Below are 13,600 nucleotides of genomic sequence, written 5' to 3'. Positions count from 1 at the left end.
TAGAAAGTGAGCCGTGTTTTACAGCCCATAGTGTGCAGCTGCTCAGGGTTGTACATATGCTGCAGCCGAGATGCTTTGTGGGACAAAAAAAAATAATGTAAATCCATCACCCTAATGACCCTTTCAAATGAAATGGACTGCATTGCAACCATTATTCAAGTTCTTGGCTCGTGGATGTGGCACAGCATTTACAAACGAAATCCCCATGGGGAGGAGCACACAGGGGTGCCCAGGCATCTAGGGGTTGGAGGATGGTACACAAGGAGGGTGATCGGTGTGGTAGGGGGGAGGAATTACAGGAACCATTACCCTGCGTGTCAATCCTTGTAGCAGCTGATGGAAGAGGAGGAAACCTGCATTTGCCGTACTGCTACACCAATAATCCCCTTTCCCGATTCCTTTGCTGCCCAGGTGCTACCCCCCTTATCAGAGACTCTGTTCAAATCCTCAGCAAGTGACTGGGGATTTGGAAATTACCTCCCCCTCCGCCCATCTTGGCATCCAAAAGTGGCTGCCTAAATCAGCCTTATGCCAACCCTGAGTGGATCTACTATGCATCACTTTATTAGTTAATTAATGGCGGAACCTCCCCCAGGTGCACCGTACTGTAAACTGTGCTGTGTGGCCAACGATTATATTAAGGGGCATTCTCTGCATGCTTGTACATGTCTGCAGTCAGTTTTGGGAGCACTACATGTAAGCATCCACCCACCTTCATGCTGAACGTTTCAAATATGAAGTTCTGATCATTATTTTATGGCTGCAGCTGAAAGGGGGGGGGAGGGGGGCACAGATAGATACATTTTTAACTTAGGCTGAGCATTACTTTAAGCCACTTTTTTTTTAAAGCCGTTATTGCAAATTGTAATTTACTTTGCACTGCTCTCTACCAATATCATAATTTTAGTGTCATTTTTAATGGAAGAATTATAGCGCAAATTTAAGCTATCTAGCAATCACAGCTGGGGGTTTTTTTTTTTTTTGGGGGGGGGGGGCCTGCTTCCCGATTGGCGGGCAGAAGATTGAATGTGACAATAGCGAATATTAATTCGCTATTGTCACACAACTGAGTGGGATCGGGCACAGTGCCCTGGACCCATCTGGTTTTTGAAGCCTTTTAGAGCAGGGATCCTCAAACTACGGCCCTCCAGCTGTTGCGGAACTACACATCCCATGAGGCATTGTAAAACTCTGACATTCACAGACATGAGTAGGCATGATGGGAATTGTAGTTCCTGAACAACTCGAGGGCCATAGTTTGAAGACCCATGTTTTAGAGCCTAAGGCTCAAATTACGTGCTTCAAAAAAAAAAAACACACACACTGATCAAGTACAAAAAAAGTGCATATTTTTGCAAAACAATATCAAAAAGTCATAACCGAAAAAAATGTATTTATTGCTACAGTGTGAGATATAGCATTATGATCAGTGAGGCAAGTGCTCTGCTTGAGTTGCCGCTCCATCAATATGCAGACCGGCATGTGAAATACATAAAACTAACATCCTGGAGTATGCAGCTGTAGATGACAACCCACAACCCCCCCCCCCCCCCCCAAAAAAAAAAAAAAAATTAACGTCAGGCAAGGAAATGTTACAACTTACCTATGTATTCATTAACATCTACTAACATATCTCCATTTTTATCTATGTCCTCAATGGTCTCCTGCAAAGAAAGATAAATATAGAACATTAAGAAAGTCAAAGATTATGTCCAAGATCTTGGTTGGAATAGATTACTATGCCTATACTCCATGTAATATCTCCAATGAAAACCAATTATTAAATCAAATCTACCAAGCAGAAATGCTGAGCTAAAGTTAGGCGTAGAGTAGAGAGGATTTGAGAGTGCAGAAAATAGATTAACGACTATTTACTAATGTAAATGGGTAAAGAATTTAAAACGGTAGTAACCCCCCCCCCCCCCCGCCAAAAAAAACCCTGCAAGGCAAAGACATAATGAGCTAGTATGCAGCACATACTAGGGAATATCTCCAAAATCGTACAGGTTTAGGAGATATTAGATTTTACCTACAGGTAAACATTATAGGCTTACCTGTAGGTAAAAGTGTAGGTATACAACCGCTTTAAAGGCGCGTTTCCTTTTGGAAACCGTAACAAGCCCTATCTGCAAGGTACTCACTGTGATCACAATATCCTTCATGTAGTCAAACTCTTCTGGATGCAGGAATGCGGTGAATTCATCCCGGGTGGCTATCAGATCGCCATCTTTATCTGCTTGCTTAAATCTGCGTTCATCCCGTTTCATCATATTTCTGTATTTTTCCTTGTCAACAACATCGTAAAATGGTTCTTCATCTGAACCAAACAAAAATTACTATAGTGATTAAAAAATAAATAAAAAAATGGTATGACTGAGGCTGGGTTCACACTGGTGGGAAACTCAGACATCGCATGCGATTCACACCACAATGCTGTGCAGATCACATGTGATGCAAATTCAGCCAAACTGTATGGCTAAAGTTGCATCGAGATGGTGCAGGACCTTTTTTTTTTGGTTCGCACTGGAATCAGATTGCATGGGTGTTCACACCTATGGGATCCGATTCCTGTACCATTTGACAACCTGGGAACCGATCTGGGGGTGTCATTAACTTTCTATGGACACCGGCAGCGGTTGGCAGAGGGAAGTGTGAACCGCCTGCGAGTGACATACGATGCGGAAACCTGCACAGGAATCATGCTGGTTCCCTCATCACATGTGTGTGAATCTAGCCTGAGTCAAGAACACAGTGCTGCGAATGAAATTCATGAGAACACTACTCACAGTGCTACCCCTTAGAGTTATTATGTCTAGCTTATATCAAGTCAGGTGTTATCACAATACTACTTTAAAATGCTGCATCCAATACTTTTACTCCTTCAAACATGCATATATCATGTATATGTAGTGACATACACTCACCGGATACATTAGGTACCAAGCAAGGAAAAAAACTGCGCTAAAAGTTTAAATACAAAAAACATCAACATCACAGTCCCAATTCATATATTCATATACAGAGTTGCGCCAATAATAGAATTATAAATAAATATTTCAAACACCAGTGATGAAATAAAAGTCCAAACATGATGAAAAAAAAAAAAAGGTTGAACCACTTCCATACCAGGTACTTGCACACCTTCCTGCCCAAGCCAATTTTCAGCTTTCAGCGCTATGGCACTAAGAATGACAGTTGCGCAGTCATGCTACACTGTACCCAAACAATTTTTTTATAATTTTGTTCCCACAAATAGAGCTTCCTTTTGGTGGTATTTGATCACCTCTGCAATTTTTATTTTTTGCGCAACAACTAAAAAAAAAAGGCCGAAAATTTTGAAAAAAAAATTCAATTACGGGCACCGATGGGCGGCACTCATAGGCGGCACTGATAGGTGGCACAGATGGGCACTGGGCATGGATGGGCACTGAGGGGTGGCACTTGTTTATTTACTATTTTGCCAATCAGTGCCCATGTTGCCAGTCAGTGCCCATTTGTGGGCACTGATTGGCATCTATTGTGCCTGTTTTTTTACATGTGGAATGTACCTGGCCATCCACATGTTGCCCCTTTCTCTGGTGGTCCTGGCGGCTTCCCTGTGGTCTAGTGTGGGCATCCGAGGGGGGCTGCGCTGATAAACAACCCCCCCCCCCTGTCAGGAGAGCCGCTGATCAGCTCTCCTCACGTCTTATCAGACGCGAGTGAGGAAGAGCCGATCAACGGCTCTTCCTGTTTACATCATGACCAGCCGTGATTGGACACGGCTGATCACGTGGTAAAGGGCCTCCACCGAGAGCGGACTGATACCCAGCATCACGGGCGCCCGCTGGCATGTTATCCTGCTGGACATCAATAGACGTCCAGTCAGGATTACACAACCACTTCCCGGACGTCAATTGTCTATTGACCGGGCAGGAAGTGGTTAACAGTATTCTCACCATTTGCCACCTTGTAGTGAGTGATCCTTTAACTATCACCTCCACCATAAGCAGAGTGCTCGCTTACCAGCTTGTACAGACCTCCCATCACAGAAGGTCAGTGACACTTGTGGCGCTAAACCCAGCCAGGGCCTTTAACCATATGGACCTACCATCTTGGTGACGTTATCACAGGAGACCCCCAAAATGCAAAAGGCTCCCCATAGTATTTGGTGAGGTCACCACTATGGCAAGCCTTTTGTATTTTGGGGATCTTCTGTGATAGTCACCTGGATGGTGGGTCCATCTGCCCAAAGAGATTCCTTGGATGGTTAAAGGCCCTGGCTGGGTTTAGAGTCACAAGTGTCACTGACCTTCTGTGATAGGAGGTCTGTGCAAGCTGGTAAGTGAGCACGTCGTTTATGGTGGAGACGATAGTTAACCATTTAAGACCCGGACCAAAATGCAGCTAAAGGACCTTGCCCCTTTTTGCGATTCGGCACTGCGTCGCTTTAACTGACAATTGCGCGGTCGTGCGACGTGGCTCCCAAACAAAATTGGTGTCCTTTTTTTCCCCACAAATAAAAGCTTTCTTTTGGTGGTATTTGATCACCTCTGCGGTTTTATTTTTTTGCACTATAAACAAAAATAGAGCGACAATTTTGAAAAAATGCAATATTTTTTACTTTTTGCTATAACAAATATCCCCCAAAAATATATAAAAAAATATATTTTTTCCTCAGTTTGGGCCGATACGTATTCTTCTACCCATTTTTGGTAAAAAAAAAAAAAAAAAAAAATGCGCAATAAGTGTTTATCGGTTGGTTTGCGCAAAATGTATAGCGTTTACAAAATAGGGGATAGTTTTATTGCATTTTTATAAAAAAAAAATTTTTTTACTACTAATGGCGGCGATCAGCGATTTTTTTCGTGACTGCGACATTATGGCGGACACTTCAGACAATTTTGACACATTTTTGGGACCATTGTCATTTTCACAGCAAAAAATGCATTTAAAATGCATTGTTTATTGTGAAAATGACAGTTGCAGTTTAGGAGTTAACCACAGGGGGCGCTGTTATCGATTGTGTCCCCCTATAAAAGGGATGACACGATCGATGCTGCCGCCACAGTGAAGAATGGGGAAGATGTGTTTACACATGGCTCTCCCCATTCTTCAGCTCCAGGGACCAATCGCGGGACTCCAGCGGCGATCGGGTTCGTGGGTCCCGCAGCTTCAGACAGGGTTGCGGGAGCGACCCCACGGCTGGGCTTAAAGAGCAATGTACCTATACGTTGATGTGCCCAGCCCTGCCATTCTGCCGACGTATATCGGTGTGAAGGGGTCCTTAAGTGGTTAAAGGTTAAAGTGCTTAAAGGATTACACATTACAAGGTGGTGGATGGTGCAAATACTGTTTAGACTTTTAATTTCATCACTGGTGTTTTGAAATATTTATAATTCTATTATTAGTGCAACTCTGTATATGAATGTATGACTTTATTATGTACACCTGTTTAATTGCTTGATAACACAAATTGCTAATCAGCCAATCACATGGCAGCAACTCCATGCATTTAGGCATCTAGACGTGGTGAAGACAACTTGAAGTTCAAACCAAGCATCAGAATGCCAGCATGCAGTGCAGGGAGCGTTTGACATCTGCAAAGAGACCACTGCTTCCATACAACTAGAATAGGGTCTTTTTTTATTGCATGCAGGCAAAGGACAAACTTCTAGTCAAGCTAAAGACTTGAACACCTTTTTATTTTAATGCACTTAAAATGTATTGATCTAAATTAAAGTGAAAGGTCAGTTGGGCTTTAAAGCTGATCTCCATGTTTAATGTCCCTTTAAATTATAGATTGTAAGCTTTAACAAGCAGAGCACTCCGATTCCTCCTGTATTGAAACTGTGCGGTCTGCCCTTGTGTTGTAAAGCGCTGCGCAAACTGTTGGCGCTATATAAATCCTTTATAAAAATAGTTTTTTGCCAAGATGGCCCAAAGTGAACTATCTGCTGCATTACCAGGTGTGCTTTATTAACTATATGTAGCCTCAGCTACATCCATTATATAGTGCGTGTTCTGGCAGTTCGATAAGAACTTTGCATCTCACACACAAAACTAAGTACAGTACTACTCAGCCTTTGATGGAAAACTTGCTCTAAATAAAGATCGTAACGCCATCCGCCTGCATCTCCACTGCAGCCAATCAGTGGAAGATTCCCCTTAATGGCTGAGCGGCACACAGCCCAACTATTTTGTCTCAGGAGTGAGATGGAAAGTCCCCACCCCATTGCCGGAACACAGCACTGTATATTGTAGATAGCCGAGGCTACATACAGTTCACACGTTCAAGCGCACCTGTTAGTGCCGTAAAATAGATCAATTTGAGCCAACTTGGCCCAAATTAACTATTTAAAGCGGAGCTCCACCCAAAAGTGGAACTCACGCTGATCGGCACCCGCCCCCCCTCCGGTGTCACATTTGACACCTTTCAGGGGGAGGGGGGTGCAGATACCCATCTAAAGACAGGTATTTGCACCCACTTCCGGCCACACGCTACGGGCAAAAGACGGGTTTTTCTGACTTCCCGTCTGTCGCCCGTTGTGTGCTGGGAACACTCGGCTCCCAGCACACAGCGTGTGAGCCAATCGGCAGGCGCAGCGCGACTCGCGCATGCGCCGTAGGGAACCGGGTAGTGAAGCCGGAGCGCTTCACTTCGTGGTTCCCTCACGGAGGATGGCGGGGGGAGCAGCAGAGAGACGAGCGATTGCTCGTCCTCTGCTGCGGACGGCGCTGGACTCCAGGACAGGTACGTGTCCTAATATTAAAAGTCAGCAGCTGCAGTATTTGTACCTGCTGGCTTTTAATATTTTTTTATACTGGCACATCCGCTTTAACCACTTCTGTATCGTAGGACGTCATATGACGCCCTGGACTTTAGTGGGGGGATATCTGAATGATGCCTGCAGGCATCATTCAGATATCCTTCTCTTAAATTGGCGATTCTGCGCACCATAAGAATGATCATAGCGGCCGTTCCGCCGCTTGATCGTTCTTATAGGTGGTGGAAGGGGACATCCTCCCACCGCCATCCGGTGCTTCTCCGGGCTCTCCAGTGCCATCGAAAGCCCGGAGAAGAAATCGGCCGCCGCCGGATGGGGGAGGATAGAGATTTTCATTGACCAGATGGTCACTGGTCATCTCTATGGCCGTCGGAGGCCCGGGCGCGACGTTATGATGTCACACATGGGAAGCCAGAAGTAAACAAAGCCGCAATCGCGGCTGAAAGGATGAGAGCGATGAATTTTTTTCCCGATCTCATGCTTTCAAGCCTGGAGGAGAGATGTGGGGTCTTATTGACCCCCACATCTCTCCATAAAGAGGACCTGTCACACACTATTCCTATTACAAGGGATGGTTACATTCCTTGTAATAGGAATAAAGGTGATAAAAAAAAAAGTGTAAAGAAAAATAAAATAATTAAAAAAAAATTATTTTTTTTAAATGCCCCTGTCCCCAGTAGCTCGCGCTCAGAAGCCAACGCAAGTCCCGCCCACAAATGTAAACGCTGTTCAGACCACACATGTGAGGTAACGCCGCGTGAGTTAGAGCGAGAGCAATAATTCTAGCACTAGACCTCCTCTGTAACTCTAAATTGGTAACCTGTCGCCTATGGAGATTTTTAAGTACCGAAATTCGGCGCCATTCCATGAGTGTGCGCAATTTAAAAACGTGACAAGTTAGGTATCTATTTACTTGGCGCAACATCATCTTTCACATTATACAAAAAAAAAAAAATTGGGTTAACTTTACCCTTTTATTTTTTTAATTCATGAAACCAGTCCCATACCCCCAAATTTAATATATATATATATATATATATATATATATATATATATATATATATACACACACACACATACATACATACATACACACATACATACACACATACATATACACATTGTAACAGTAGGAGCTACTGTGATGGTAAAATAGACCCAGGGTATGCACACTTGAGATGTGCAAAACTACAGAACATAGCTGTGGACTGGAGAAGACTGCTTTTGCAGCTTTCTCCAGGTTTTGGTAATCCAGGCTTTGTTCATTACCAGCAGGGTGTGTGTGCTCAGGTGAGCACAGCCCTTTATAATGAGTGTGTGGGAAGACCTCATGGCTCCCAGTTGGAGACAGCTCCTGGAAGAGACAGGAGGTCTCCAGGAATCAGAGAGGCTGTAGGAGACAGCCAGAACGGTGACTGCAAGAGGCAGAGCTGTAGACGCTGAAGGGAAGCGGTCTATGTTGAGGAGTCCGCTGGTCTGGGCAACCAGGATAAAGAGCAGAGGTACTGCTACAGAGAGCCAGAGGAGGACTAGCATTTTCTATTGTATATTTGATGGAGAAGAACCCCTGCGTGGGAAAACGTTTGTTTGGACTTATTTTTGCCTTTTTAATAAAAGTGGGCTACCATGCCCTTAACCATAGTTCCTGGCTGGAGTGAATCGCTGAAAAAACGCCCATACCACGAGAGCTAATAACCCCCAACCTTACAAGTGGTGGAGAATGCGGGCACAAGACGGTGGCATCCGGGTCCTTGCTCCACAGTGAGTTCACGTTAGGAACTGTTGGCTGTGTGTGGAAGTGCAGCCAGGCAAAAGGCATTGCAGGTTATGTACCTGTGAAAGGACAATCTTGGCAGAACTGGAGATCTCTGCAAAAGTAAGTTCATCTGTTATATGAACTGTGTTTGTGTGCTTGAGACAGCACAATCTGTGTGCAGCTGAGGAGAGCTTGCATGAAGTGAAAAGCAACTTGCTTTAAAGTGACAGTGCTTCATTTTTGCTGGACGGTGCAAAAGTTTGGTGGAGTGACTGCAAAGATGATGCAAGGGTTTGAGCCTGCCGGAGAGTACTGCAGACTGTTTTTTGCTAAACTAACGCCAGTTAAAGGGGAAGTGCATGTGGTTGCCCCTGGTAACGCTAGTACAAGCAGGCCAGCTGTTAATGTGCAAAGTCCTAAGGTTGAAAGAGGATGCAGTTGGGGAAGCCCTGCTAAGGCTATGAAGCAAGAGCGCTGTTTGCGGTGCAGTGAGTGGGGGCATGTTGTCTCCAAGTGCCCTTTGTCTCAGTCTCCAAGACAAGGTGACATGGCCAAACAAAGGTCTGCGACAATGTTTGGAAAACCTAATTTGAGTGCCAGGAGTGTCCAAAAGTCGCATACAAAGTTCGAGAGGTATGTGGTTGCCCGTAGCAACGGTGGAGATATCAAGTCTGCAAACCACGTGAGAAACGAATTGCCGACAAAGGATCGTGGCAAGTTGAAAGCAACAATGTTTCAAGGATCGCAAAGTCGCTGCGTTTGGGAGAGTCAGCAAAGTACAGCTGGAAGAGTGCCATCTCCCTTGGCAACGAGAGATCAAATGTCAACCGGAAGGAGGAGCTACTGTGGAGATGTAAAGAGGCATCCCATTAAAGATATGTGTAAAAATGTACCATGCCTGGAATGTGGCCAGCTGGGGCATGAAATATTGTCTTGCCCTAGATTCTGGGGTGCACCTGGAGATAATGAGGCTGAGCCAGTTTCCTGTGAAAATATATTTGCCGTCTCCCCTGGCAACAAGGAGTTTTTTGTTGTGCCTCCTGGGGGTGCTAAGGAGTCAGAAATTGCTGCTGCAGTTTCATCCCATGGCCACCAGGGAGAGTTGGCCAGTGAAAGACAACGTACTCAAATGAACATGGCAGCCCCCGTTACAGTGATCGGTAAGACTGTTGCTGGTAAATGCATGGAAAAGATTGACTATGTGAATGTGCACACTGGAGTTGCAGTGACCCCAAATGGGAGATCCACTGTCTGTGTGGAAAAGGACTTTCCTCGCTGCAGTGCCCTGTTCAGTGGGGAGGCAAGTGGTAAACTTGAATATGACAATGTGATGGGTAAAACTGATATTGTGTTGGCTAAAGTTGATGGCCCAGCTGCTAATGGGCTAGTGCACCTCACTAGAGATATAAATGTTGATATGAATACAGTTAAAGATGTGCTATCTCCCCTAGCAACCGTGATGAAGGCCACAGAGGTGTCCCTAGAAACCCCCAGGGAGCTCTGCGTTTTGGAGCCGGAGGTTGCCTGGGACAGCTATGGTGCCACTCTGAAGGATAAGACGGTACCTGAACATGGTAATAATGAAATGTTAAATGCTAAAACTAATATGTTTGAAAACACTCATGATGGAAGTGTCTTAATGCTGTCTGGCAATGACAGGTGTGAAGGTCTTCATGCATTTAATGAAGCGCCACCAGAAGGTGAGAGTGTGGTATTGCAGCCTGCAATGGTTAAAAATGTATTACCACAGTCTGGTTTACACAAAAGTGATGTTTGCAATGTGTCTGTTGCTGAGCCACTCTGTCCCTCTGGTAGCGCAGAGATAACAGATTGGGACAGATTGACAAAAAGCCTGTTGGCTTTGTTGGAAAAGGCCTCTGTTGGTAAGAGTGGAGCAGACATGATTTCTGCAGTGCCAGATGAAGGACCTGCAGAGCAACTTGTATGCAATGGTGCATTTGCTGCTGCAGATGATGTTGCTCACAAGATGGAAGCGCCAAGTAACGGCGAACGCACAGAAGAGGTCATGTCTGTGATCCACAAAGGTTCTAATGATGTGGTAATGGATGGTGCCATGCCAAATGAGCTGATGTTGGTGGAAGTGCCAGAGGGCACAGCAATAAGTGAACTGATTGTAGTCAAAGATCCAAATGTTGTGTTATGTGATGTTCAGCGGTCGGGACAGTTGCTGGCAGAGGATCTCATGCCAGTGGAGTTGGTGTATACTGAAGCTGCCGGAGACAACCACTCCGCTGGGTGCAGTTCCTCTCCAGACACTGCCCTGCGGAACATGGGTGAAATTAAATATGACAAATGCATTGATGTTTCTGACCATGATGAAAAATGTAGCATGTTGGCGATTTTTGATGGTATGGTTGCCATGGGTGACATCAAAAATAATGGTAGACATGATGGTCTTGGTCAAGTTGATCTGGTTGTAGAAAACCCTGAAAATTGTAGCGAGACAGGGAATGATGGGTTTGACACAGAGGTAAAAGGTAAAGCAGAAGTAGGCCCCCTAGAGGTTCAGGAGGGTAATTCTGGGGAAGGTTTCCTGAGGTTTGAGGAACTTCTAGGATCTGAGAAGGATCCTGGTAAAAAATGGTTGGAGGGAAAAAGCCCAAAACTTAGCAAGGTGTCACATGACTTAAAAACCTCAGAGTGGCGAGATAGTCAGGATGTCCTTCAGAGGGAGACTAGGACGAGGCCGCAGTCATATGAGGATGTTGGTGATGAAACTGACAGAATGAAGCATGCAGTGTACATGGGGAAACAAGTGATGCTAAATTTGGACAGTGTTCCAGGGGAGCATCCGGCTGTGGTGGCTACCTCCAGTGAGGTGGATGCCCCTTTAAAGGTCTCGGAACCCCAAGCTGCAGTGAATGAGCCCCTCCATGTCTCTAATAAGGTTAAGGTCCCCAAAAATGTTTGGCATATTGATGTGGAGTGTGTAGAAATTACAGATATGCTAGTGGATTTGCTTGAACTGGTGAAAGCACAGTCCTTGTATACCTGGGTGCCTCCATTACAGTCAGAGGTGGTGGTACTGCGTGGTACCAATGGATGGAGCCAGGTAGTGCAACCTGTGCCGGTTAAAATTAGTCACCAGTGGAACTGGTTAGTACAGTGCTTTCTGATAGTGTGGCAGGTGATCTCCCAGTTTCCTGTGAGGGTGCTTCCGCATACAGTTCAGTACGGAAGGCACTCTGGGGGGCTGCTGGAGACATCAGAGGTCTCTCCGCCTGATGCGGTGATGGAAATGTCTGCTAATGTGGTCCGAGATGCGGCTGAGCAGTGTTTTGTAAATGGCGCGGATACTGCCTCACCCGTTACAACTAAGAAGGAAGGGCCAGATACGGACACAGCAAAAGCAGATATTTTGTCTCTCACCTACAAAGAGGTACAAGTTGGGGTACCCGGAGACACTCTAAAATATAGTATGGAGAGGAACAAACATTGGGATATGGAAAAGTGTGAGCTGGCAAAAGTTGGTACACCCAAAAGTAGCAGGAAAGGCAGGGGGCCACCAGAAAAGAAACATGAGTTCAGGAACCCCAAGGACAGAGGGAGTAGGCTGGGGATACAGAATGGTAGGACCCCGTTCCGATCCAGGATAGGGCGTGCCTGGAAACGCACCCGAAAAAAAGATTCGGGCACCTCTGCGCCAGCTGTTCGCTGCGTAGGCCCAATCAAGGATTCAGGCTTGTGTGTTCCGCCCCCTACGGGTTCAAAACAAGGGGGGGAGGTATGCAACAGTAGGAGCTACTGTGATGGTAAAATAGACCCAGGGTATGCACACTTGAGATGTGCAAAACTACAGAACATAGCTGTGGACTGGAGAAGACTGCTTTTGCAGCTTTCTCCAGGTTTTGGTAATCCAGGCTTTGTTCATTACCAGCAGGGTGTGTGTGCTCAGGTGAGCACAGCCCTTTATAATGAGTGTGTGGGAAGACCTCATGGCTCCCAGTTGGAGACAGCTCCTGGAAGAGACAGGAGGTCTCCAGGAATCAGAGAGGCTGTAGGAGACAGCCAGAACGGTGACTGCAAGAGGCAGAGCTGTAGACGCTGAAGGGAAGCGGTCTATGTTGAGGAGTCCGCTGGTCTGGGCAACCAGGATAAAGAGCAGAGGTACTGCTACAGAGAGCCAGAGGAGGACTAGCATTTTCTATTGTATATTTGATGGAGAAGAACCCCTGCGTGGGAAAACGTTTGTTTGGACTTATTTTTGCCTTTTTAATAAAAGTGGGCTACCATGCCCTTAACCATAGTTCCTGGCTGGAGTGAATCGCTGAAAAAACGCCCATACCACGAGAGCTAATAACCCCCAACCTTACAACATACATACACACACACACACACACATACATATACATATATATATATACATATATATATATATATATATATATATATATATATATACATATATATACATATACATATACATACATACACACACACACACACACACACACACACACACACACACACACACACACACACACACACAGTAGAGAAGTGCCAGAATAGGCCCGGTATGGTTAAAGGGACATTAATCATGGAGATCAGATTAAAAGAAACCTGTTTCTCTTTCCTACATGAGCAAAGCACGCTGTAAGGTGCCAATACCTAGTACCATGTTTATTTTCACTTCTTCCTTCCTTAGACAAGATTACAAATACAGACAATGTTTTAGCTCTGATGTCTCTGTACGAATACACTTCCTCTCCACCTTACAGTAGCCCAATAAGAGAATGAAAGCAAAAGCCTGGAATGAGACCCTTCACCAACTGCACCCAAAAGAGCCTAGGAAGCCAATGTGCAGACATCATGGATGAACTTAGATGTACAATCTTGGTACGGGATTAGGACAGGTTCTCTTGGAAAACCCAACCGGGTCAATGGTATAGCTGCTGAAGACAATAGAAGTTTACTGAACAAAGAACAGCCATAGCAGCAAGTTCTTTGCCTATATTAATAATTCGACCAGTTATCAGACCAAAAAGTCCCTAGTCATCTCAGATAGAACAATATACATATGTATTTAGTGCAATAAATCGAATGGCATAGTATAAAT

General features: G+C 45.1%; 1 protein-coding gene across 2 annotated transcripts in view; it reads right to left on the bottom strand.

Annotated features, from left to right (window-relative positions):
* LOC120916497 (calumenin-like) overlaps positions 1 to 13,600 on the bottom strand; it is a 35,958-nt gene that overhangs the window by 1,844 nt on the left and 20,514 nt on the right. For both annotated transcript variants that reach the window (XM_040327496.1, XM_040327494.1), the window contains exons 4-5: positions 2,142 to 2,317; positions 1,604 to 1,664 (exon numbers count right to left, since the gene is read on the bottom strand). In XM_040327496.1, coding sequence (XP_040183430.1) covers positions 1,604 to 1,664; positions 2,142 to 2,317 — 237 coding nt within the window. The remainder of the gene's footprint in view (positions 1 to 1,603; positions 1,665 to 2,141; positions 2,318 to 13,600) is intronic.

The sequence above is a fragment of the Rana temporaria genome, chromosome 10 (genome assembly GCF_905171775.1).
Source record: "Rana temporaria chromosome 10, aRanTem1.1, whole genome shotgun sequence".
NCBI classification, from domain to species: Eukaryota; Metazoa; Chordata; class Amphibia; order Anura; family Ranidae; genus Rana; species Rana temporaria.
The sequence above is the reverse complement of the archived record's forward strand: the minus strand, read 5'-3'. Positions and strand labels throughout refer to the sequence as shown.